Source organism: Ovis aries, chromosome 2 (assembly GCF_016772045.2).
Source record: "Ovis aries strain OAR_USU_Benz2616 breed Rambouillet chromosome 2, ARS-UI_Ramb_v3.0, whole genome shotgun sequence".
In the NCBI taxonomy this organism is placed as follows: domain Eukaryota; kingdom Metazoa; phylum Chordata; class Mammalia; order Artiodactyla; family Bovidae; genus Ovis; species Ovis aries.
The window spans coordinates 13,454,890-13,482,111 of NC_056055.1; the positions used below are offsets into that span (position 1 = coordinate 13,454,890).

Below are 27,222 nucleotides of genomic sequence, written 5' to 3' on the forward strand. Positions count from 1 at the left end.
TTCATTTAGCACAAACTTGTCGTCTAGAAAAGAATGGGAAATGCAACTGAAAAGGTTCCTCTTGCTAAAAAAAAAAAAAATCCAAATAATCCACATCTAGCATCACCCTGAGAGTCAGCCCCACCTTTCCAACTAGCCCTCTAAGTGATCCAATTTCTACGTGCAATGTTACGGCAATTCGGGGTAAGCAGAAGAAGCCTTTTCTCAAAAAGCTAGGGGCAGTGAAAAGCCAGCAGCACCGCCCCGCTGGCCACTGGTCACACTATTCTCTGAGCCTGCAAGAAAGCACATTCTGCAGCTGGTGGGGTCCCTGTGACGGTGATAGAGCTTTCTCCTAGGCTGCCATCAATTATAATGCTTAAGTGCATTATGTTTTAAAGAAGAACACATATAAATAAGTATCTCTCTCTTCCCCATGGTGCAATGAAAACCAACCAAGTCAAACCATTTCAATACTATCTTTTGACAGTGCTCTAACAGGACACTTTGAAAACTATTAAAGTAGAAATAAAACACATACATAATCTGGCACGCAGAGAAGTGCTCTTTTATCAGACCACACTGCTCTGATCTCCCTCTCCTCCATATCAAGAAAGAAAAGATCGATATTTTGAATTTAATAAAGAGCGCTATGTTAAATGTATCTTTGAGAACCTCTGCATGCATGCACACACACACACAGCACCTATGGATTACAGATATAGCCCCGGAACTCTGCCTCACCCACCATGTGGAAATTCTCCTCCAGTTTCTATATATAACCACCACAGTTCAGAGGCACACCCCACCCCCTAAACCCATCCACAGGCACCCTATCATCTCATCAGGCTTGCAGAAACTGGAACGCTGTATAACAATGCCCTGAATTTGAGAAATTCACAAGAAAAGCGCAGGGATGGTTTCCTGACTGAATGAAAAAGGGCTGGTGCAGCCCTCAGCAGCGCCTTCACCCAGGGCAGGCTCTGCCCGGCTCCCTGGCGTGTGATCTGCATGTCTAATAATGGACAGGTTCGAGGGATCAGCTGCTTACCTTGGAATGCTGCAGCAGGAGTATCTGCTCGTCCAGCTCTTGGCGCTTGCCTTCTATCTCCGTCTGCCTCTTTCTTTTTTCCTTGAAAATAAAAGAGAGAGAGAGGCTGTAAGAGTGGGTGGGTGTTGGCTCCGGGAATCTGACGGCAGGAAGCAGCAGCGGCCGTACACATCTGCAGAGACCCTTCCAGAGATGCTGGGCACACACTGTTGTCACCTGCCCCTCCGGGTCTGGGTGTGTTGTAAGCAGCAGCCTTCTCCTAACATGTCTGCTGTGGGCTCGGTGAGTGGGAGAATTCTCCTCACTCAGCCAAGCTGCAACAATTTAATCCAGAAGAAAGCAGCTTTTACACACACACACACACACGAGTCATGTTCTGTGCTGTGTTAATTTAGAGACAAAGAATAAAAATGTCTCAACTGTGAAGACAGAGGTTGTTCTCAACTGCAAAGATGATAGAATAAAACCGTGGGAAATTCTGGGCTTAGATTCCTGTTATTGAAACCCTACATATGAATAATGCCATGCAATTTCAAATTTTGTAGGACAAATCACCCAGTTGGACCGACCAAACAATGCAAATTAGATGGGTGGTTTTTGTTTAAGCTCCTCTTGGAGGGAGCATTTCATGGGGGCAAAGGCTCACTCAGGTTTTGGTCAATGTGAAGTCTGGACTTGGGCTACCTGGGTCCAATTCCCAGTTTTTCTATTTGTTACCCATGTGACCTCGGACAAGTTCTTCTACCTCCCTGGGTCTAAGTCTTCTCTGGAATAAAGAGAAGATAAGAACTGTACCTAAACCATATAGCTGGGGCACTGATAATGAGATGATACATGTGAAGGACACAGAACGATGGCCGGGCATAGTAAATGCTCAATAAATATTCTTTGCCATTACACTTACTGTCACATATTTACTCCTAGACAATGCTTAGAGATGGCTTTTAAAAGAACGTATTTCCCTTGTATTCTGAGCATAACTGTTTCACTGGAGTGGACACTTTGTGAGACAATAAACATCACATAAAGGTGATTAATTTCTATTCTTATAGAAAGGCCTGCCCTTATGATGGCTTACATGGTCAAGGTTTTGTTTCCAAAGTGCATCAGGGTGTGATGTACTGACACATTTCCTGCACTAGATAATTTCCTTGTATTCACATAAGCAGGGGGAAACTTGTTAGACAAGATATCATGGTGTTTTACACAACAGCCAAAATCCTGGAGACGACAATAATGTAAAAGCCTGGTTGTCCTGCTCTGTGTGAAGGGAAGCTTTTATTTCATGCAATTGCTATGTTCCAAGTCAGGGACATAATCTCCTATGAGACCCGAGAACATTCTAGAAACTTATTATTTACCAAAGAACTCCAATCCATGGTGCATCATCGATGCTGCTTAATCCCAGAGGACGTCCAAGAATACACAATCCATGGAGGTGGGTGGGAAAAGAAAGGACCAGGGGTAACAAACCACCTGTCCAGCATCTCAAAGGTACTACACGATCAAGCAAAGACCTCTAGAACCACTATCTCTATATTCTAGGATTTCTCAAGATTAAGTTTACTGGACTTTATCTTTCATTCCCATGGGCTATCAAGGTATACTTGCATACATGCACGCTTAGTCACTCAGTTGTGGCCAACTCTTGGCAACCCCATGGACTGTAGCCTGCCAGGCTCCTCTGTCCATGGGATTATCATGGGAAGAATCTTGGAGTGGGCTGCCATCAGAAGTTGCAATCAGTGACCCACGATCATGAGTCCTAGAGCCCATGCTCCACAACAAGAGAAGCCACTGCAATGAGAAGCCCACACACCACAACTAGAGAGTAGCCCCCACGGCTGTAACTGCAGAGAAGCCTGTACAGCAATGAAGACCCAGCATGTCCACAAATATAACAATAATAACAAAGCATCAATAATTCCACACATGCTCACTGAGTGCTGTGTATGCTACAAAATTCATATGTTGAAACTTAACCCCCAAGGTGATGATGGTATTAGGAGGTGGGACCTTTAGTAGCTGATTCGGTCATAAAGGTAGAGCTTGTGAATGGGATCAGTGCTCTTATAAAAAGAACCCAGAGAGCTCTTTCATTCCTTCCACTATGCAAGGATACACCGAGAAGACGGCTTCCTGTGAATCAGGGAACAGACCCCTACTAGAGACCAAACCAGTGGATGCCTTGATCTTAGACTTCTAAGACTTCTTAGGGCTGTGAGTAAAAAAATTCTGTTGTTTATAAGCCACCCATTCTATGGTATTTCATTAGAGGAAACTGAATGCACAAAGGGCTTCCCTGGTGGCTTAGATGGTAAATATGCCTGCAATGCAGAAGACCCAATCCCGGGGTTGGAAAGAGCCCCTGGAGCGGGAAATAGTTACCCACTCCAGTATTCTTGCCTGGAGAATTCCATGGACAGAGGAGCCTGTGGTGTTCTAATTACAGACCTGGTCATTTGCAAATCTTCCCGAGGCTTTTCCCCCTCTGAGTCTTTGTTCATGTAAAGTTCTCACTGCAAGTTGCCATCCATCATATTGATGAACTATGTTTTGAACAGAAGAAATATCACCAGATGGTACAGGCAGTGAACCTTAATATAAGTAGACTCACTAGTGGTCACTGCGAACAGATATGATCATGAAAGATGCATGACTTTAAGTTAGTTCTTTAATGAATAAACCAAGGTAGGAATTAGGTAGGTGCAGTGAATCAGCAGTACACGCCAGGGAATGTGTGAGCAGGGGTGAAACAGTGCATATTCCAGGGACTATGGAAATAGAAGGGAAATAAAACTGAGATGCAGGGCTTGCCTTTAGTAGAGACCTCTGAGACCTTGGACGCCAGGCCAAGACGTTTGGATTTTATTATATGAACAATGTAACATCGTTGTGGGTTCTAATCCAGAGAGTAACACGGTGAATTGGCATTTTAGGAACACCATCTTGCACTAGTGCCAAGGATGGATTAATAGGGGTTAGAACACATTTCCTGTAAATGGCCACATAGTAAACATTTTAGATTTTGTGGAATATACAGTCTCTGTTGTAGCTACTTAATACAGCCACTGCAGTGCAAAAAATAGCTGTAGACAACCTATAAATAAATGCACGTGTCTGTTCTAATGAGCCTTCATTGACAAACACAGGTGGTGGACCAGACTTAGCCCATGGTCGCAGTTTCCTGACCTCTGGATGAGAAGATCATTAAATGTCTTAGGAAGATATCTTACATTGTTAGTGGGAATGACACTGGTGCAGCCACTATGGAAAAGACTCTGGAAGTTCCTCAAAAAACTAAAAATAGTTACCTAATGACCCAGTAATCCCACCCCTGGGCATATATCCAGAAAAAACTATAATTTAAAAAGATACATGCATGCCAGTGTTCATAGCAGCACTGTTTACAATAGTTAAGGTATGGAAACAATCTAAATGTCTACTGACAGATGAATGGATAAAGAAGATGTGTGTGTGTGTGTGTGTGTGTGTGTGTGTGTGTGTGTGTATGACTGATGTGACTTAGCAGCAGCAGCATATATATACATATATATATATATACATACATACACAACAACGGAATACCTATTTAGTTGCTAAATTGTGTCCAACTCTTTGCAACCCACGGACTGTAGCCCACCAGGCTCCTCTGTCCATGGCATTTCCCTTCTCCAGGGAATCTTCCCAACCCAAGGACTGAACCTGCATCTTCTGCTGGCAGGTGGATTCTTTACCACTGAGCTACCTGGGAAGCCCCACAGTGGAATACTACTCAGCCATAAAAAGGAATAAAACATGGGTAAGCCTAGAGATTATCATACTAAGTGATATAAGTCAGAAAGAGAAAGAAAAATACCATATGATGTCACTTACATGTGAGATGTTAAATATGACAAATGAATTCATTCACAAAACAGAAAACAGAGTCCAGACGTTGAAAACAGACTCGTGGTCGCCTAGGGGAGTGGGGAGGGGAAGGGATGGATTGCCAAGGTAGGGGAGTTTGGGATCAGCAGATGCAGGCTATTACATACAGAATGGATAAACAAGGTTCTACTGTTTAGCACAGGGACTATATTCAACATCCTGAGATAAATCATAATAGACAAGAATATTAAAAAGTATATATATAACCAAATAATTTTTCTATACACAAGAAATTAATACAACATTGAAAATAAACTATATTTCAGCTAAAAAATGCAATTAGAAAACATTTTAGGAGGATGCTGCATTCACCCTGGGGTACAGTGGAGATGGATAAACCAACAAGCCCATCCTAGTTCAGAGCTGTTTCAATCAGGTTGAAAAGTAAAGGACCAACACAGAGAATTGCTGAGGCTCAGGACTAATAGGATCTCGAGGGTGAGGCAATGTGGTGTCTTGGCTTTGAGCCACACAGACAGTATTGAAGTAGGAACGGGTAACAGAGGGAAAGTGCTGCTCTCCCATTTATTCCATATTCATATCTCCCCTTTGGAAATTCCATATTGGGCTGAAGCTAGAAACCAAAGAGTTGTTAACATATAAACTGGGCATCAGCCTCTTCTCATCTGTGTTCTATCTGATGAAGACTCTGGGCTTAGTCCCATCACAAGAACACTGTTGCAACCATGACTATTGTGGGGAGTCTTTGATGACCCCTTCCCAGAGTGATGGAGTTAGGTCTTGAAGTCACTCCCAACTGTACAAGAGGTAAGATGTACAGTCAGCATGTGTACACAATCAGATATGAGTCATAGCAGAGCAAGCTCAAGGGGGTCACTGCTGACTTCCTATTGCACGTTTGCTTGAGCCAGGCCATATACCGCACCTGGCTAGCCCACTGCTTCCCAGACTTCTCCTTCCCTTAATCAAGACAAAACCACTAACTCTTGGGCCCTCTTCTCACTTCTTCTCAAATGTCTAAATGTAGACATTTGGTCTACATGATTTCCTTCACTCTCAACATCTACACAACCTATATAATATCGGTATAGATAACTATCAGATCTATCTTTTCAGCCTAGATTTCTCCTCTGAGCTCCAAGTTTCCATATCCAACTGCCAACTGTTCATATCCAGCCCCTCAAACCAAACCCCTGAGTCATCCTGTTGGCCATCTCTCCTCCCCTGCTCTCACATCTGTTCCTTCTGTATTCTTCATCTCAGAAAATGACATCATTCCAATTGGAAATCTGATTTATTCTAGACACTCACCAAGCCCTGATGCTTCTGCTTGTCACTTTCCACACCTTCTACTTCCCCACTATAACATTTATTACAACATTAATTCTTCCTTGTTTACCTCCCAACCCCCACACACAGACTACTCTAACGTCAGTATCTTCAGCACTCTACAGTGCTGAATTGTTTATACCCTCTGGCAATCTGGATTACCACAGTGATTTCCTCACTTGTCTTCTTGTCCCTGAGTCTTGGCTCTGAGCAAGGCACCCTTTGCTTTGCTGCTCGGTAATATTTTAAAATGGAAATCTGACTGCTTCCATCCCTGGCCGAAAATCCCAGGATGTCTCCCACTGCCTACAGTGCAAATAGTTAAATTGCTTCCCGTGGCCAAGAGGCCCCTCCTCATCTCAGTTTCATGCCTGTCCCCTACCCAATCATATGCTCCAACCTCAACACATGATCTTAAGTTTCCTGATTCGCCAGGTGGGTTCAAACCTTCCTGAATTTTGCTCTTACTGCTTCCTCTAACAATAATGGATTTCACTCACTCCTTCATCTGACAAAAATCTTTTCTCCATGACAACCAGGTTAGATATCCATGAAGCGAGAGTGACCAGCTGACCAGTCTTCCTTTATTTGGAGAACCCACCTACCCTCACTGTAAATGGCATTGATGGAAACGCCAGACACGGTCAGGCACATAAAGCCCGACTCATCCCTGCCACGAGGACTTGTGTGTGACACAGGTTAGGACAATCGAACTACCTTATCCTGCTCCAGTAGGGACTGGTCCAAGGAGAAGCTAAATGACTGAAGCAGAACCTAGAAGAGACATTTCTAGGGATAGACACATGAATTTCCCTTTACACTAAGGTCAAGCCAGGATGATGTCTGAGCGGCAGTTTTCCCAAGCCACATCCATCCCAAGAAATATATCCATGCTGGAGAAGGATTAATCTGTAGAGAGAGAGGCAGAGCTAGAAGACAGAGAAAGGAGGATCCGAGTGAGACTGAATCCCAGGTCTAGTTGCACATGAAGCCGGAACCATCCGTGGGCTTCCTAAATTACATACACTCATAAATCTCCCTTCTGATTACACTAGTCTGAGTGGTGTTTCTGTCACTTGCAACTCAGTAAGTTCTGAAAAGTACAGAAGCCTCTTCTGCTTCATCTAAATAGAATTCATCACCTCTTCCTTTTTTCTTCCTTTCATGGGTTATAGATCTTTCTACTTTAGTATCCTGAGCATTTTAGGACTTTCTGTACTTAACGGTTTATACATCTCTTCCTACCAAACTAGGCTCCTAGAGGACAAGGATCTTGGCCCACGCATCTCCAAAGTTGAGAGTGAGACATATAACAGACACTCAGTAAGGATCTGTGAATGAGACACTGTTCTCCCATCATGTTTCTCTTTGTCCAGATCCCTTGGTAAAAAACATCATACACCTGCACTCATGATTTCAATAACAGTAAAAGTGACACACTGAAAACACATGAGCCAGAAGTCCATAAAACCGGAAGTGTCTTTCTGTTAGCCCACATGGAATAGACCCTTATTGCTCTGCATAGAAGAAAAGTTTTAAAAAGCTCATTCTGAGGAAAAATGATGGAAAGCTCATTCTGGGGAGAAAGGCTGAGGGAAATAGAAATTCCAGGGGAAGCATAATGAGCTGACAGTAGCGAACTATTCAGGGGGAATGTGCCTCAAGAGACATTTGGAATGAAGTGATCTCAATCCGTTAGGAGGATTTCCAGATCTTTCCACGATCTGGGAGGCCTAGCAAACCACTTTCATCATCTTTCTGTAAATTATGTATTTTCCTGCCAAGTGTTTTCTGGAAGTATTGCAACATGATGAAACCACAAACTCTTGGTGTAGTAAGGCACCCCTGTAGAGAACACAGGACAGTCTGTTGAAAGGTGGTTAATAAGTATGATGGCAAGACCAGCATTACAAGGAGTTAGAAAGCCTGTGTCCACCCTGGTGCAGCTTCAGGAAGACTCCCTTTTCTCTCCTACTGCTTGCGCTGCAACCCAGGCTTTAAGGAATGCAAGAGGGTGGCTGGGGGAGGGGTCCCCACTGAGTCTCTGAGAAACAGTGAGAGAGGGAAGAAGCTGAGCAGGAAGGGAGATAGCGCTTCCTTTCCTCTGCTGGGGGCCATTCTGGCTTGGGCTGATACCTCAGGCCCCGGGGCAGAGCAGGGGGCAGGAACCGGAAGTCCTTCTCAAGGTACTATTGCCACTAAGATATCCCAGAACTTTGAAGAGAGGGAAAACAGAAAATACGTTATGGATGGACTGAGAGTTTATCACACTAAAGCGAAGTCAGTCAGAAAGAGAAAGACAAATACCATATGATATCACTGATCTGTGGAATCTAAAATGTGACGAAATGAACTTATTTATGAAACAGGAACAGAATCAGGGACAGAGGGAACAGACCTGTGGTTGCCAGGCGGGAAGAGGAATGAGGAAGGGATAGATTGGGAACTTGGGGTTGGCAGAGGCAAACTAGAATATATGGAATGGATAAATAACCAGTCCTACTGTATTGCACAGGGAACTATATTCAATATTCTAATACACTGTAATGGAAAGAATATGAAAAAATATATATGTATAATTGAGTCACTTTGCTATACAGCAGAAACTAACATTGTAAACCAACTGTACTTCAATAAAATTTTAAAAAAGAAAATTAGTTAAAATTGAAATGTTGCAACCTCTTCTCCTTATACTGCTAGAGAAAGCAAATTTTGTGTTGACCCCTCCCACTGTGAGCTTAAGGCAACTATGTTCCCCCCTCCATCACACAGGCCTGTAAGTGACTGTGGGGTAGCTGGTTCCTAGGCTTTGGTGATGCAACATCCAAGGAGAAAGTAGAGTGCCAAAAAAATGCACGAGCCAGACTGTATTAAGTAGTTTGCACTTGAATAGGGGAGAGGGAATATACTAGATTGGAGGGGTGGGGGGGGGTGGGAATTGAAGATGGAAAAAAGGAGAGAAGGGATGACAGAAAAAGAACTGAAAGGAGTGGGGACAGTTTTAAAATTCAAGAAATTAAAAATAAGGAAGCTGAGATATTAAGGCCAAAACACCAGGGAGAGAGAATCTTCAGATATATTGTTGTGGCTTACGAAATGAATCACCTTTAACATTCTCCAAAAGATGCCCGTAAGGATACAGGACTTTCGTCTACTAGACTGTGGTTCTTTGAACATGCTCCATGCTGAAACTAAATTACCAGAGTGTCAGGCTTTACACAGGTTATGCTAAGAAGCAAGGTGACATTTTTAAAAAATTGAAGTACAGGTGATTTAAAATGTCATGCTATAATATTTTCAAAGTATACAGCACACTGATTCAGTTATATAATACATGAGAGACAGTGAAGTCACTCAGTCGTGTCCGACTCTTTGTGACCCCAAGGACTGTAGCCTACCACGCTCCTCCGTCCGTGGGATATTCCAGGCAAGAGTACTGGATTGGGTTGCCATTTCCTTCTCCAGGGCATCTTCCTGACCCAGGGATAGAACCCAGGTCTCCTGCACTGCAGGCAGACACTTTACCATCTGAGCTACCAGGGAAGCCCCATATATATAAAATATTCATTTTCAGATTTTTTTCTTTTATACGTTATTATAAAATATTGTGCTATATAGTAGGTCCTTGTTGGTTAGCTATTTTATATATAGGAACACATTTATGTTCATCTCAAACTCCTATTTATCCCCTTCCTCCTTTGGTAACCATAAGTTTGTTTTCTGTTAGTCTACTTCTATTTTACAAATAAACTCATTTGTATCCTTTCTTTTTTTTAGATTCCACACATGTGTGGGTGTATATGTTAGTTGCTCAGTTGTGATCAACTCTTTGCAACCCCATGTGATACAGAGGAGCCTGCCAAGCTCCTCTGTCCATGAGATTCTCCAACCAAGGATGCTGGAGTGGGTAGCCATTCCCTTCTCCAGGGGATCTTCCCAAACCAGGGATCAAACCCGAGTCTCCCACATTGCAGGCAGATTCTTTACCATCTGAACCACCATATAGGTGGCATTATATGATATTTGTCTTTCTCTCTGTGGCTTATTTCGCTTAGTATGATAATCTCTAGGTCAATCCGTGTTGCTGCAAATGATATTATTCATCATTTCATTTTTCTTTATGGCTGATATGTATATATGCACACATATATAAAATATATATTAGACTATTACTATGCTATAAAAAAGAGTATAAGGTGACATTCTGAGAATTAAACTACAGAATGTCATCTCACTCATGGATGGGTTATAATTCCTTGTTTAATTCTGCTGCAGAATCATTCTACTGCATAACATATGTCTCAGGAAGAAAGGAAGGTGGTTAGTCTGAAAACTGAGAACCTGAGGCATGAAACAATCAAAGAGGTGCCCCCTCAGCCTAGTACAGCTGCCTGTCCAGCTAACTTGAATGATGAATTTGCTCAGCAAGACACATTTCCACTAGAAATCAGTAATCTGATCTCAATGCCAATAGATATTAAGACCCTCTCTCCTGGCTCTGACTTTAAGGTCGTCCATTAGGATTTTGATTACATTCAGGCTTTGAAAGTAGTTACCTACATGGAGAGATAACACTTGTTAAGCTCCCTGTAATGTCCATCCACTATAAAGTAAATAAACTGGCACTTGGGTTCATAGTTGAGTATACTGAAAACTAACATGGTATGTAAGATCAGAAAACTAAGTAACAGAATCTAGAGTCAGTTTAAAAGACTTGGTCAAAAGGCCAAGTAATTCTGATTTTCTGTAACACACTGTCCTGCTTCGTCACACGCCCATCCAACCTTCAACATCACCATATGGAGCAGTGAATACAGCTCTATTCACTCCTCATTGCTTAGTTTTGATTAGCATTTCCACTTATATAACTTCTTTATTCACCTGATTACTTGGCCTTGAGCTTACCATCTACTGGTAAGAAAGGGAAGTGCTTGTTTAGTATTGTTTTTAACAGATATTATAAAGTCAATAGAAAGAAAGAATTTTAAATAGGAGAAAACATTGATTAATTCAAATTTCATGACTTAAAAAAAATTATTTATTTATTTATTTTTGGCTGCAGTGGGTCTTCGTTGCTTCATTGCCAACCCATTGCTTCAGTAGCTCGCCGCACGCAGGCTCAGCAGTTGTGTTACATGCCCTCAGTTGCCCCGAGGCATGTGGAATCTCCCTGGACTAGGGATCGCATTGCAAGGTGGATTCTTAACCACTGGACCACCAGAGAAGTCCTCACCACTGGTTTTTGAAAGAATAAAATAACATTTAAAATTGTAAGAAACATCTTACAGAATTTGGATGCAAAATTGTTACTACTTATACCACGTAATTGATATTACTAGACTGTTAGTGGAGAAGGCAATGGCACCCCACTCCAGTACTCTTGCTTGGAAAACCCCATGGACGGAGGAGCCTGGTAGGCTGCAGTCCATGGAGTCGCTAAGAGTCAGGCACGACTGAGCGACTTCACTTTCACTTTTCACTTTCATGCATTGGAGAAGGAAATGGCAACCCACTCCAGTGTTCTTGCCTGGAGAATCCCAGGGATGGGGGAGCCTGGTGGGCTGCCATCTATGGGGTTGCACAGAGTCAGACACGACTGAAGCGACTTAGCAGCAGCAGCAGCAGCCTGTTAGTGCCAAGTCAAATGCATAACACAGGAGAGTTTCAGTTTGAAGTCTTTAGTAGATACTCTACTAGCCATATGAACTATATCTTAAGCCTATTTTTAGGGTCTTCCCACAGCATGACTCTTTAAATAACTGTTTAAACATATAGCTACATTTTTGCTTTAATGGTCATAATATGATAATCTAGAAAAAATGATATTAAGTGATATAAGCTAGAGAAATATCATATGATATCACTCATATGTGGAATCTAAAACAAATTATACAACTGAACTTATTTACAAAACATAAATAGACTTGCAGACATAGAAAACAAACTTATAGTTACCAAAGAGGATGTGGGGGGGGGGGTGATAAATTAGGAGTTTGGGATTGACATACACACACTGCTAAATACACACGAAGTAAACAACAAAGACTTGCTGTATAGAACAAGGAACTATACTCAATATGTTATAATCACTTACAATCGAAAAGAAAAGAATTTGAAGTATATATGTGTATATATATACATGTATGTGTATAATTGAACCACTTTGCTGTACGCTTGAAACTAACACAACACTGTAATTTAACTATACACACAAAAAACAGTTCTTTGTGCTATGAGTGCTTCCCTTTAGCATCCTTCTCTAGCGACCAAGAAGCAAAGGAGTCTGACATAGCTCTCATCAGAAACAAACCTGCATCTTGATAAGGTCATGATAAGCCCACTGTGGTGAAAACACTGAGCACTTTCTGTACAAAGAGACTAGAAGACAGCTCTGAGCAAGTCCGAAATGCCAGAAATAATTAGATTCACACGCAGAAGACAGTCTTCCTATCACCACTCTCAACCAACTGTGTTATTCCCACCATGAAGCCACATGAGTACTGAACTTGGAGTCAGGATGGCTGGCTTCAGGTAGAAAACCTGCCACTCACCCCCTGGGTGACAAGCCCCTTACTGTTTCTGGATCTTAGATTCCATGTGTCACATGAGCAAGTTGGACCAGCTTTGCTCTATGGTTCCTCCCATCCTAGGATTCTGCGATGCTAAGGAGACCAACTTCATGTGCTCGACAACCTATGAAATGCAAGAGGACGTTTGCAAATGATGTGCCTGACAAGGGGCTAATACCCAAAATATATGAACAATTCATACAAATGAATATCAAAAAGACAAACAATCCAATCAAAAAATGGGCAGAAGACCTAAACAGACACTTCTCTAAAGAAGCTATACAGGTGGCCAACAGGCACTACTTACTATGAGCCAGGCAACCTTCTGAGGAAGGTTTCCCTTCAGTTTTTCATTTGACCCTCAGAGCACTTTGAGGTAGGTACCTTTAATATCCCTGATTTTGTGCAAAAGAATAGTCAAGGCTTGGCAAGGGTAAGTAAACTTACTCAAGATCATGAGCCAAGAAGTAGCCACACAGGGGTTGAAACTGAGACAATCTGACTCAGGGCACTTTATCCTGAACACAGATGTGTGTTGGTGGCTAAGATTTGTTTAGCTCCACACAGGACACATGAAACACATTCTCTCACCATCTTCATGCTTGTGTGCCAAAACCTTCCGGAATAAATGAGATGTTGAAAATGCAAAACACTCTGCTGTCAAATCCTTCCTCTCTTAAGACAGGAAGCCTCTTACAAAATCTGGAGGCATCTCCCAATTCTAAACAAATAGGTCCAGGCTAGACTGGAACCTTCAGAAACGTCTGGTGAACCAATATAGTCTTCTACTTCAATCCCTGTGGGAGACATTTCTGGGGGACTAAATGATAAGGCGAGAAAATGCAGAATATTTCTCTCCCATTTTTATTGCAGAGGGACTATTTGCAATGAGGCGGCAGCTGGGAAAGTGCTCAATTCACCACATTGGGATCATGAAAACTCTCTAAATCTGGGCTTCTCGCTATCAGAATATATCTCCCTAAAAGTAGACGACAGGAAGAGAAAGGAGCAGAGATGTCTATTAAGTTAAGTTGACGGCCCAATTCTAGGAAGGTACCGCAAGGCCTGGAGGAAAGATCCCTCCACAGGAAGCAGGCGGGGCTACTGTCTGGACCTCGCTATAAGCAACTTTCCCATTGGCTCCTTGCAGGTCTCTGAGCAGCCGCCCACAGAGACAGCAGAGGGGCTGGGGCAAAACTGAATACAGCTATGGCGATTGCGAATGGAAAACGTAGGATGCACAAAAACGGACAACATGATGTGCAGCATTCTGGTAACAACAAAGGACTGCAAACTCCAAAAGATTCGCATAATTTTAGAGAGGTACACACCTTTTATGACTTTGCCCAATTGTGTTTTTGTTTTCTTTAGATACCGACCTCAGGAGAATATCTGTATCTCCCAGATAAATATAGCAATTAAAAATATAATATAAATCAAACTAATGTGTTTGTAGGAAAATTTAGACAATACACAAAGAAATAAAATGAACAGCTGAATTTCCCTTCACTCCATCTCCATCAATTTCTTTCCTTTAGACTTTCTATGTACCCTACTTGGGGAAAAAATAACGAATCTACCAACCTATTACCCATATGGAGCTTGTATTCTTTACATAAAAGCAACCATACCATAGGTGTCCTATTTTCAGCTTACTTTTTCTATGCCATTTTCCCCATTGGGTCCCCCCCAACACCTTTGTAACTGCCACATGGGAGTTCACAAATGTCCCTTAACTTACTTTACCAGTCTTTTGTTGACAGATTTAGGTGGTTCCTGGTGTTTCATTTGCTGTTATAAACTGGGCTGCAATGAATCTTCTTCTACAAATATGTACGTTTTGACAATATCCATAGGGTACATTTCCATCAGCACAACTGCTGTGTCAAAGGATTTGAGCATTTAAAACTTTAATAGGTCCAAACTACCCTCTTCAAAATACTTTCTCTGTGTTTTAAATTATATAAATCTGATTTGAAAACAGGACTCAAACAACTAGTAAGAGTTTTGATGATTTTTCCCTGCTTATGAGTCATATCTTTAGTGACTCAGGGGCATTTTAAATGAAAGAAAATATCTATCACCTTATTAATAACTGTAAGCTGTTCTTAAAACACACTTGGGTATTTTGTCCTTATCATAGACTACTGCTCTCTGTTTTCAGGTTTAAAAAACGATTTGTTAACCTCATAAACAAGTCTATTATGACTCCATCAGTTTTCTAGAAGGAACCAAATTTGTCTTCTTTTCCTTGCACTGTTAATATTAGAGTAATCACATAGCCAAGTTGTGCCCACTTATCAATAATGAAAGAGGGACTGTTCCTTCTGCTGTTGTTGCTATTCTCCATGATTTAAAATATAAATTTTTCCATCTACCAAAATAATCTCTAGATGGACTAAAGCAATGTGAAAACTGGAAACATGAGAAAATAGAATGACTATCTGATTTTAGGGTAGAAAGGCCTTTAAGAACAAAGCACAGGGATAAATCTGGTGGTCCAGTGGTTAAGACATTGCCTTCCGATGTGGGGGGGCACAGGTTTGATCCCTGGTCAAGGAACTAAGATCCCACATGCCACGCAGTGCTGAACAACAAATGGCATTAGAAAACTTGAATATCTCTATGCAAAAAAAAAAAAAAAAAACAGCAACAACAACAACTGATAATATTGCACCATATACAAAGACTAACTCAGAATGGATCACAGACCTAAAATATAAAAACATAAAATATAAAAACATTCTTTAATAAAGAATAAAAAAGAAACCACAAAGAACAAAACTGATACACTTCATTACATAAAACTTAAAGCTTTGCTTTTTATGGTACCAACCACAGGTAGCAACTCAAGGGCAGGTGCCACTCTGGAAAAAAATATCTGCAACATGTATATGTCAAAAGACTAATACCTGTAGCAAATATAGTGTTCTTATAAATCAATATGATTTATAAAGAAAGATATAAACAGTTCAATATAGGAAAAAGGACAAAATATAGGGGAAATCTTCAACATTATTAATAAAGAAATACAAATTAAGGATTGAGGTGTCACTTTCCACCTATGAAATGCATTCTCTCCACCCCACCAAAGTATATTTTAAAGTATCATGTGTTCTGTGTTGGGGAGGGTATGAAACAAAAGACCCTCTCTGTAATCTGTCAGAATTATAATGAATAGTTATAAAAGTATAACTCTGTTGGAATTACAAACTGTTTTCCCAGAAGGCTATTTCAAAAGTTTTGATCCACTTTATCAGAAAAAGTTTACTAGAGAAAATGCTCTTCAATATGTTTGAAGATTTTTGTAAAGAACATTCAATACAGAGCTATATGCAACAGCAAAAAAAAAAAAAATCAAAACAGCAAATAATTGGTTAAATAAGATGACATCTTACAAACCACCCAATGACTCCCCTTTGAAATAAAATCAAAGCAAGCCCATCCATGGTCCATTGCCTGCCTTTCTCATGCCCCTCACCTTGTCCCTCTCTCCTCCTCACTTCCCACTCTAGCCACACTGGCCTTACCCGGAGATCTGCCATGAAAGAAGCATGCAGGGCAGGCAGGCAGGCAGGGTGGGATCCCCCTAAGTCTGGCTCAGAATCAAGGGGAACTTTGCCCTCCCTTTGCCATTTCCCCCATGCGCCTATCTCCCTGGGGAATGCTCCAGCGTTCTGGCTGCAATCTAGGGCAAGATGCAAAATCTCTGGCTATTAATACCACCTAAGTGGTGCCCTGACCCCATTATTCACATCTGACTTCCAGTCTCATCCAGTTCTTAACACGCATGAGCAGCTGGGTGCCACCACACTTTTCCTTAATTCTTCCCCCCGTGCAAAACCCTAGATGACCATTAAGATCACCCGAGAGGAACATTAAAAAGTACCATGCCCAGGCCCCACATCCAGAGACTTTGATTTTTATCATTCTGGGCATTGGAGGAAGCTGTAAATGCTCCCAGGAAGTTTTAACATCAGCAGAGGTGGAAAATCATTGCTGGGCATGTGGTAATCTCATGGTCCAGGCTGATAAGCAGTTCCTATGGCTTAAGCTGGTTTGAGCTCTTTCTTCATCAGTTTGAAATAAGCTATTTGGTTAAATTTTAGAAGACAGCACTGGGTCAGTAATTTTTCTATTTTAGCAATTATGTCCTTGCTTCCTTTGCTCTTCAGAGTCTGGGTTTCAACAACAGGTTAATGAGGTTTTGACATAGGCCTTGGAGATCTTGTTCTGATCATGTGGCTTTCAAGAGTCAACACTGCTTTATTATTGTAGGATTTATCATCCTTATCAGCTGGTATCTCCTGTCTCTCCCCCTCCCCTGATGCCTCTTCTCGGGATTAGTTTAGCTGACAATTTCTACCCTACATCATGATTAGGTTAGAAGGGACGAGGTGGAAGGCTGGATACCAAGTCACAGAAAATGCCTCAGATGAAGATCAAATGGAATCTGGCTTTGATTTCAGGTAAACACATTGTGTGCTTTAAAATGCTACACTAAATTTCAAAATTCAGAAAGACAACAGTTAAGAAAAAGATTATCCCTGAGGACAGGTTTGTTCTATGCAGGCTCCACTTATAACAACTGCAAGGGCTAAGAAAGAACGATAAATATGGCCTGAGTAGGTCTTCAACTAACTTTGAATTATCGGTGATAGATCCCACATGTGCCTCCAAAGGCTCACAGGGCCCCTCTTTGGTCCTTTGGTGACTGATGGCAGCTGGAGGCAGGCAGAGGGATCAGCTTTAGTGAGGGCCTGGGAGGCCCATGGGTCTCTCTGAACTGATTCAGCCTCCCTGGGGTACCCAACACATAGTGAACAAGTGGACTGTCCTAGCCTTCTCCGCTGTTCCCACACTTTCCAGGGTCTTAACAGCATTTGTTTCAGGCAAGTTCCTGATCAGGGTAAAGACTAAAGAACGCAGGCTGATAATGGTCTAATTTAATGGGGGGTGGGGGTGGGGGGTGGGGTGGGGAACAGTGCAAGAATGGGACATCACAAACCTGGCAAATGGCACCCCTATTATTACATAGTCCTACTTCTCATTTGCTTTTTTGACATGTGAAAGCCAACCGACTTGGAAAAGAAAAATGCTATCCAAGAAACAAGATTATATTAAGTGATGCCAAATAGTCACTTCTTGATCTGTTTTAATGGGGAAGGTGTCTATGTGCAATCCCCAGCTGGTGCCTTATGTGTGGGCTCACGCTGAGATGCCTGCCGCCCTAAAGAGTTATTAACAAGTGCCAGCTGGGAGTCCTGAGGCTCTGGCCCCTGCCTTTGACCCCTGGAAGATTCCCATCTTCAAGCAGAGGACTAAAGGTACCAATATGGCATTAGTACCAAGAGGGCGAAAGTTCAATAGGGCACTGCATTTGTTAGGGAAGAAAGGGCTTTGTGAAAACTCTGAGGTCTCTCTCCCACCCTCCCCTTCCCCATCTCCCTTCCACTCCTTCTCTCTTTTATAAGGAGTCCCTGTTCTAGCCTACATCCCTCTATCCTCTAGTTTGGGAGTTGGCTAACTTGCTCTGTAAAGAGCCACAGACTAAATACTTTGGCTTCACCATCTCTGTCACTGCCTGAGAAACCTGCAGGACCCTGCAGAGGGCCTTCCCGAGAATACACCCCACCGTGTCCCCCACCTCCCATTGGTAGAAAAGCTTTAGGTTTCTAGTCCATCCTTGAGTTCAAAGAAGAAAAATTTAATCAGAGAAGTAAAAAAAAAAAAAAATACAGAAACCAAAGAAAACAGTCAAGGAAGACAAAATAATAATGGTTTAGCCATAAACGAAGTCAAGGACCTTTAATTCCTTCTCAAGGGCTATAGATAATACCCTGAGCCATGTCCGTGGGTTGTTTTGCAGATACTAAAACCCCACCAGGTGGAAGAAGTTAAGGGCATGCTGACACCAGCACGTGGACCCAAACTGGTTGGAACCAGAAGGTTAATGATTGAAGAGTCCTGAAATTCTTCATCCTGTTCCCTCCGCACCAACTAGTCAGAAGGAGGCGTTCCCTGAAAGTCATCAGGGAGTTTAGGGTTTTGGAGCATGAGCTGCCCATTCTTGCATGGCCCTGAGATAAATGCTACACTTTTCTTCACCACAACCCAGTACCAGTAGATTAGCTTTAATATTCATCGGATGAGTAGACCCCATGTATGGCTTGGTAACACTCAGCTCTGTCCTTGTAGCAGAAAGCAGCTATACACAATACAGGAACAAATGGGAATGGCTGTTCTCCATCTAGCCAACAGCTGTAGTTTGCAGACCCCTGGGCTCCAAGTATCAGCACTCAATCTTGCCAGGCTTCTCTGGTAGCTCAGTGGTAAAATATATGCCTGCCAATGCAGGAGACACAGGGTCGCTACCTGGGTGTGGAAGATCTCACATATTACAGAGCAACTAAGTCCATGTGCCATACCTATTAGGCCAGTGCTCTAGAGCCTGCACACCACAAGCAGAGAGTAGCCCCTACTTGCTGCAGCTAGCAAAAAGCCCACACAGCAATGAAGACCCAGCACAGCCTAAATAGATACATAAATAAAGATTTATATACATAAGAACAGTCATTCCTGAGTTCTGCCATTGAGCTCTAGGAGGCTGAAGTCTGATCAACAAGCTGTGTGTGCATTTGAGGAGATGGTGGTGCTAGGTAGACTTAGCTTACGTAGGTAAGCCACCGGGAAAGGAAACATGAGACATACAAGGCCTCACGAGTCTTGAATTGGTGCATGCCTTATACCTAGGGGAAAGGAGGTCAGGAAGGACTTAGGGGGAGGATTCCCACTGAGTAATACGTGCACCTGGAACTGTCAGGTGTTTATCAAGTCTTGCAACACGGAAGAAGGTTGCATGGTCCCTACCTTGCAGAGGAAGAAGCTGAGGCTCAGATGAGTGAAAGCCTGGAGCACAGAGGGAGGAAGTGATGGTGCAGGTATTTGCACCCAGCTCTGTGTCTGAGCCTTGGCTGTGTTTTCCCCAAACCCAAGACTTTGGTGATAAGGGTAGTTGGGTGTGGAGCCTTCTCCATTCCAACACTGGCATCCTCCCTGACAAAGGTTGGTGCAGGCCAGCCAACAGAGATAGACTCAGGCAAGAAAGAACCACCGTGGTCAGAGACTTCTCATATGATGCTGGATGCTCACCAAGGAGGCAGCCCCACCTAGGAACCTTTTTTCTTTGATCTCTGCAGCAGCCAGGAGGGACACCAACCTGCTGCTCACTTCCCTTCCTCTAGAGGCAGGTCCCTATTATCGTAGGTACTCGCCTGGATGCCATGAGCTTTTCTCCCAGCCTAGACCTCTCCTTTCTTTCACTGATGTCCTTTCTTCACTCCAGAATCCAATCCAGGATCCACACCGCACCTGGTGCCTTTCTATTTGATGATTGAGGATGGCATTCCCCTTCAGTCCTTACATGATGGGCTTTGAAAAAGGAGGAAATGGCTCTCGGGCCAATGAGATGCTGGGTTTCTCACTTTCCTTTTCTGTTTCCTTTCCTTGAGTAAAATTACTGCTCTGGGTCTCAGTTTGCTGGTGTGTAAAACAGAGCTAGTGAAAGAACTGATTTCACGGGGTTGTCATGAAAATTAAGTAATTCTGGAAAGCTGCTTAGCTGAAGGCTGGGCATACTATGCACCCAGTATGTTAGCTACTGAGATCCGCCCTTAACAGTGAGTGACAGGAGTGACTGAATCCCGTGTTCAGATTCACCCACACATGAATGGTCAGGAGTCAGTTGGAGGAGAAGATCCCACACCTGAAAAATGTAGTTTCTGTGTACAACCCACAAAAGCACAGGGTGTGGTTGTTGGGATCCAGAACTACAGCTTTGAATCTTTGTGGCTTCTTGACTGTGTCTGGTGGGTGGAAGCCAGGGCTATGACAGCTGTGCAGTGGTGACAGAAGAAAGCCACTCACAGGCAGCCAGCTGGTCTCATCCTGGCTCCTACAAATGTTTGGAGCTCCATGTGAATAGCTGGAGTCGGGACAGAGCCTAGGGTAGCATAAGCTTTAGATGCACCTCGTTCCAAAAACCAAACCAACAGCTCCTCTTTCATCAGCAAGGTTCACTTAAGTACTATGAACTCCATTCCAGGGAGGAAGAGGATGAAAATCAACATTGATGGCCCTCATGTGATATGTGCCAGAAGTGAAAGTTGCTCAGTCGCGTCCGACTCTTGGCGACCCCATGGACTATACAGTCCATAGCATTCTCCAGGCCAGAATACCAGAGTGAGTAGCCTTTCCCTTCTCCAGGGGATCTTCCCAACCTGCTCTGTACATATATTATACATCAGAGTGGTCTTCAAATTTTTTTTACACACCTTTTTCTACAAAATATTTTGAGTATGTACCACCTGAATACGTACAAATAATAGATTAACACAATCTACATGCAAACCAGTCAATCCTAAAGAAAATTAACCCTGAATATACATTGGAAGCACTGATGCTGAAACTCCAATACTTTGGCCACCTGATGCAAAGAACTGACTCATCAGAAAAGACCCTGATGCTGGGAAAGATTGAGGACAGGAGGAAAAGGGGGTCGACAGAGGGTATGGTTGGAAGGCATCACCGACTCAATGAACATGAGTTTGAGCAAACTCCATGGGATTGCAAAGAGTCAGACATGACTTAGTGACTGAATACAATGAAAAACTATATATACCACTGAACTAACATGTATAGTCAGGCATAAATGAGTGTTTAAGATGGATAATTTGTAGATGAAATAAGAAACATGTTAAATCAGTTCATGGGACTGCCCATATGAGTACAGGTAAGTGTTGAGTTCCATTCTGTTTGGAAGTGAAGACTTCCAAAAGTCTTCCATTCTGCTGGGGATCCTCAGCCGGACTGGGAGGTCTGTATCAGCACCTGCCATGCTGAATTCATCTTTGTAAACTCCAGGCCCATCATGGCGTCTACCACACAGCAGGTGCTCAAAAAGCTTATTTTAAAAGGTGAGTCAGTTTGCCTTTAGTAGAGCATGCTGGCTGGGCAACAAGCCTGCATGAAGACCAGAGGGCACCTGCCCCGAGGACAGCAGGTTTTGAGGGCTGGAAGGAACCCAAAGGCCTAGAGGAGAATATCCCCAAAAGTCATCTACTCATGTCCAAGATCACAATGCATATCTCCAGGCCACACATGCCTCTCTAGGGAGGGGGCTCAGGAATAGCAATTTTGAACAAGCTCTTATCATGTGAGAAACACATCAGAACTGTGTCAGGTAACCTGTGACTGAGGAGTGGTTTCGCTGGGATCAAGGACGTGTGGGGCTTGTGAAAGCTTTGTCACTAGTGCTGTGGGAGTTTCTGGATCAGAAATCTGTATTTGTGACAGTCTTCTTCTGTCTGGGTCCTTCCATGAAGGCATGGAAATTAAATGAGAAATTCAATTTCTAGGCATAATTTTCTTAACTTTAACATGCCTTTCAAACATGGAAATTGGCTTTGGATTATTATTAGGCAGGAAAGAGGGACTCGTGTAAGCCCTGAGACTAAGTAAGAAAGTTCCAGAGAGCTACTAACCTTCAGTTGAGCACCTTGTGTGAGTCCAACCATGTGCCATGTGCCGACATGGATTTAATCCTCATAACACAACATCCTTAGGAAGTGAGCATGGTTACCATTATCCCTATTTCACAGGTAGTGAAACTGAGGCTTATAAACACTACATAACTTGGCCACCTTTACACTCCAGTAGGTGAATGAACCAGGATTCAAACTTAGGCAGTGAGACTTGCAAATCTCAAGCCTGGACCATCTCCAGCACCTTCCATGCAGCCCAAACAGCCCAAATGCCAGATCCCATGAGAAGATCAGAGTCTTGCTTCTTCATGCACCAAATCTTTACACTTGTCCAGCGCTGCCAATTAGGGAGACTTCCCTGTGTCTCATGCCAGGGAATGGAGGTGGGGCACTGCAGTTAGAATGACGTAGAAAGAATCTGTCAGATTTTCCCCCAAAGCAAATATTTACACCCTGGATGGTTGCTTGGCTTCCAGTCTGTGGCTTTCAAATTTGTAAGGCTCTACTGCTTAAAAATAATTAGCTCTTTAAATTTAACTGACGGCTCCAGTCACCCTAAACGAGGTTGTTTTAGATTATTTTCCCTACCAAGACAAAAGATAACTAATTTGGCAATTTAAAAGTTAGTGTTCTGTACTGCCTAAGACAGTTGGCTCATCAGAGAAATGGACTGACGACACTGAGCACTAAAAAGCTCAGTGTTTTCCAGTAATTACCTAGAAATGCTGGGCATATCAATTATAAACAACTAAAAGGGCTTGCATAATTTTAGGCATCTTTATTCTGTTCCTCTAACTGCATCTGTCACTAATTTTGTGCTAAGTCCGGAAAGCAGCCCATTATCTCAAGGCCTGCAGAAAACTCCCAGATCGAAAGCATGTCAGCCTCCTTCAGGGAACTGGCTTTTCTGGGAACGTTTTTCTTGTGATTTTTTTAAAAGTTGCCCCGCTTCATTCGATAGGTATCCACATAGCTGGACAGACAGTAGCATAAGGGTGTCAAGTGAGGATTTACTTAACTTGTCAAAAGTTACCCCAAATCATCAGGCCAGGAGCCACCGGGGAGGGGAGGCTTAAAGATGAAGGAGGTGTACTCTCTGGACCCTGGGGGAAGAGTTCTTACCTGTGAACACCCTAATACAGGGCAAGGTTCAGTCTCAGAGAGGCACCCATGGCTGTGGGCTGGAGATGGGGCAAGGAAGGAAATTTTACATGGGCAAAAATACACGCCCTGTATGTGAGTGTGTATGTTGACATATATGTGAATACTCCTGTACATGACTTGTGTGTGAACACTCCTGTACATGTCCGTGTTGTTGGGGGAGAGTAAAGTCACCCATGGGAAAGAAATGACTTCATTGGAACCCCTACTCTGATCACCTCCTAATTCCATCAGCAGGTTTTCTCTCCAAGGTTCTGGGAACCCAAAGACTCACAATCCACTCCTTTTCCTGACATATAACCCCGAAACCTGATGTTCTACCCAAATCTGGGGTGGTGCCCAGGAGTCTCCATCAGCCTTCATTTTGTGCCAGTTTTAAGAGCTGCAACGAGAGGAAGTAAAGACTTTGGGTTGAGACAGACCTGGGTTCCAGTCCAGACTTTGTCAATACTGACTCTGTGACCCTCAGGGGTTCCTGAACTTCTGTCACAACTTTGGCCCGATGGAGCGAGCTGTCCCTTCCACTAAGGACTGTCATGTAATTAATTAAACACAGCACACAATGTCCTGCTGCTGCTGCTGCTGCTGCTAAGTCACTTCAGTCGTGTCCGACTCTGTGCGACCCCATAGATGGAAACCCACCAGGCTCCCCTGTCCCTGGGATTCTCCAGGCAAGAACACTGGAGTGGGTTGCCATTTCCTTCTCCAACGCATGAAAGTGAAAAGGGAAAGGGAAGTCGCTCAGTTGTGTCCGACTCTTAGCAACCCCACGGACTGCAGCCTACCAGGCTCCTCCGTCCATGGGATTTTCCAAGCAAGAGTACTGGAGTGGGGTGCCATTGCCTTCTCCAGCAGGCACTAAAAACCAAGCATCCTATCCTCTCTCCTTTTCCCTCAAGGCCATTCTGTTATTCCAGCCCAGGTTGTAACTATTGGCCAAGACTTTTCCATCCAAATTAAATTTTTAAAAAAATCCATTCCTTTATTAAATGGAACTGCTGCTTAGCTGAAACCATTGCGTATTCTTTCCTTTTCCTTAACAGTTTTCTCTGACTAGTACAGGAAAGGAAGGCATGAAAAGGCTTTGCTCAACCTCAGCCAGCAGCTGGACCAAGATCAGAATCCTAGGCCTAGAGATGTTTTGGTGACCAAACATTAGCACCAGCCCTTTATCTGGTAAACAGACCTGACCTGCCTTCAGTCCTACACACACACACACACACACACACACACACACACACACACACACACACACATAACCAGCATGTTCGAAAAACCTGCCAACCTTAAAGTCTATCTGGACAACAAATTTTGTGTCTCCAAGAATGTCATTGTCTGTTTCTAGTCTGTGTATAATGTGAAATTCATTAAAATTATCCTTCAGAATCCATTAAAATATCCACAAGGCATCTTAGCAGCAGTGTCTCACATGGAGTTCAATGCAATTGCCTCTTCCTCCTACTAGGAGCTAAGTTACCGCCTTTTTGTTTGACCATCAGATAAAGAAGCTGGCTTGTTGTTTAGGAGCTGAGAAGAATGAAAAACATACTTGCATCTTTAAACACTAAAATCATAAACAGAGACCAGAAGAGATTTCAGCAAATGTATCCATCTTCTACCTGATACTGACCAGGCAGGGCACAAGCTCACAAAGAATCATTCACACTATTCAAATAGATCATTATTTTTCCTTCTCTCAATCTTACCTTTCTTTCAGTTTTTTATCTGTTTGCCTAACTGAACTCACTTAATGTTAAATGTTTGCATGATCGAATTCTAAATCAAGGTTTATTTTGTATTGACTCTTTTCATAAAAATTAATGTTTGATCGAAGGATGGATTTTTATAAGTGAACAGGATTACCAAGCAAAACTGGTTATCTCAGTCCTGAGACCTTAATCAAGGACACTGAAAAATTGCTTGAGCACACTCTAAATGATGCTCTGGCTGGGATACAAGATGTATAGCTTGGATTTAAAAAAAAAAAACAAAACAGAGAGAGAAAGAGAAAGGAGCAGGACAGATTTAATTTAATTTTATTTATTTATTTATTTTAGGACAGATTTTAAAACTGTGAAATGAATGACTTCTGTCAGTGCAGCAAAAAAAAACTTCATACATTTTCATCCCAGAATGTTGGGGCAAATGGAAAACTTTTAACCTCAGCTTTTATTCTCTCTCCACAGTGAGCAGGGCAGTCCCAAGGTTCCTTGAATTAAATTTGGCATAAACACCTACAATGTGGCATGCTCTTTGCTCCAGGGTGCTGGGGAAATTAAGACAAACGGGTCACTCTCCTAGTCCTTAAGGTGAAATGTTATGGATATAACAGGACACATTTGGATGGAATACAAAATATGGAATTGTGAAAGGGGATGGCCCTAGGGCCTTATAGGGGAGGTGATACAACAGGGTCTGTGCTCTCCAGGACAATGGAGAAATGAGGTGGACATCTCAGGGAGAGCAGAGCCTATACAAGTAACTAAGTTTAACCATGAGGAATTTTTTTTTTTTAGTTTTTTATTTTTTAAATTTTAAAATCTTTAATTCTTACATGCGTTCCCAAACATGAACCCCCCTCCCACCTCCCTCCCCACAACATCTCTCTGGGTCATCCCCATGCACCAGCCCCAAGCATGCTGCACCCTGCGTCAGACATAGACTGGCGATTCAATTCTTATATGATAGTATACATGTTAGAATTCCCATTCTCCCAGGAATTTTTGTATCTTAAAAAATTCTTTAAATAAGTAAGCAGTATTTCTTCTCTGTGTTAGTGGCTATGAACAAGAGCTGAAGCAGAAAATAAACTCCTATGAAATCTATAACTAAAGCATTACAAAATGAATCATATTTCTTGCACCTAACCCGATAATTTGCGGGAAAAAGATTACATTCACAGAAAAAGCTCTACATTCCATCACTATATCATCACCTTTTAGAAAGACTCTTTCAAGATCCATTTTCTAATCACTATCAATTGAGCTTATTTTAGGTCTGTTTCTGCAGAGTTACTGTGTTCCCTTTAAATTATTGGTTCACATACAGATGTTATTCTTTCCATAAGATCAGACAATGTGAACCCATTAGATCAATGTCACAAGCACCACCATCTCTTAAGAAAACCCAAAGTGCAATTTCTCTCTATGAACTCATCTTCTATATGAAATGAATTCCCATTTTGTGAAATCAGGGTGAAAGTCAAACAAAAAACTCTGGTTAACAGTATAGCTGTCCCAGTAGATAGAGTTATTGTACATCTATCATTCTTACATTACAGAGCAGGCTTGAAATGATTGAGAAATGGTGCAGAGAAACTCACATGAACAGATTACTTGTCTGGCCTGTCAATAAATCACTGACTGACATTTGATGAGCAGAACTAGACTTTACAATATTGTTCTGATTGAAGGAGCTTCATGCACGGATTCATCTTGAGGAAATAAACATGGAATATGGCCACTCCATATCTGTCCTATAAATGCAAAGTACAGGTATAGAAGGCATTTTGGTCATGTCACATGGAAAGCTGGAATGAGGGTAAGATATCTCCTTATTAACTAGCAGATAACCTGGTAGACTGCCATGACAAAACAAAATTAACCAATCAACCAATCTAGATTCCAAAAACAACACAGATTTTAGTTTACCACATTCTAGGTAAGGACTACAACTCAAATGCCCTGAAATTTTTGAATTT

At 42.4% G+C, this 27,222-nt stretch overlaps 1 protein-coding gene across 5 annotated transcripts in view; it reads right to left on the reverse strand.

Moving 5' to 3' along the window:
* The window catches only part of PALM2AKAP2 (PALM2 and AKAP2 fusion), a 515,750-nt gene that overhangs the window by 286,320 nt on the left and 202,208 nt on the right, over positions 1 to 27,222 (reverse strand). For all 5 annotated transcript variants that reach the window (XM_027964123.2, XM_027964120.2, XM_027964122.2 and 2 more), the window contains exon 3: positions 1,031 to 1,111. In XM_027964123.2, coding sequence (XP_027819924.1) covers positions 1,031 to 1,111 — 81 coding nt within the window. The remainder of the gene's footprint in view (positions 1 to 1,030; positions 1,112 to 27,222) is intronic.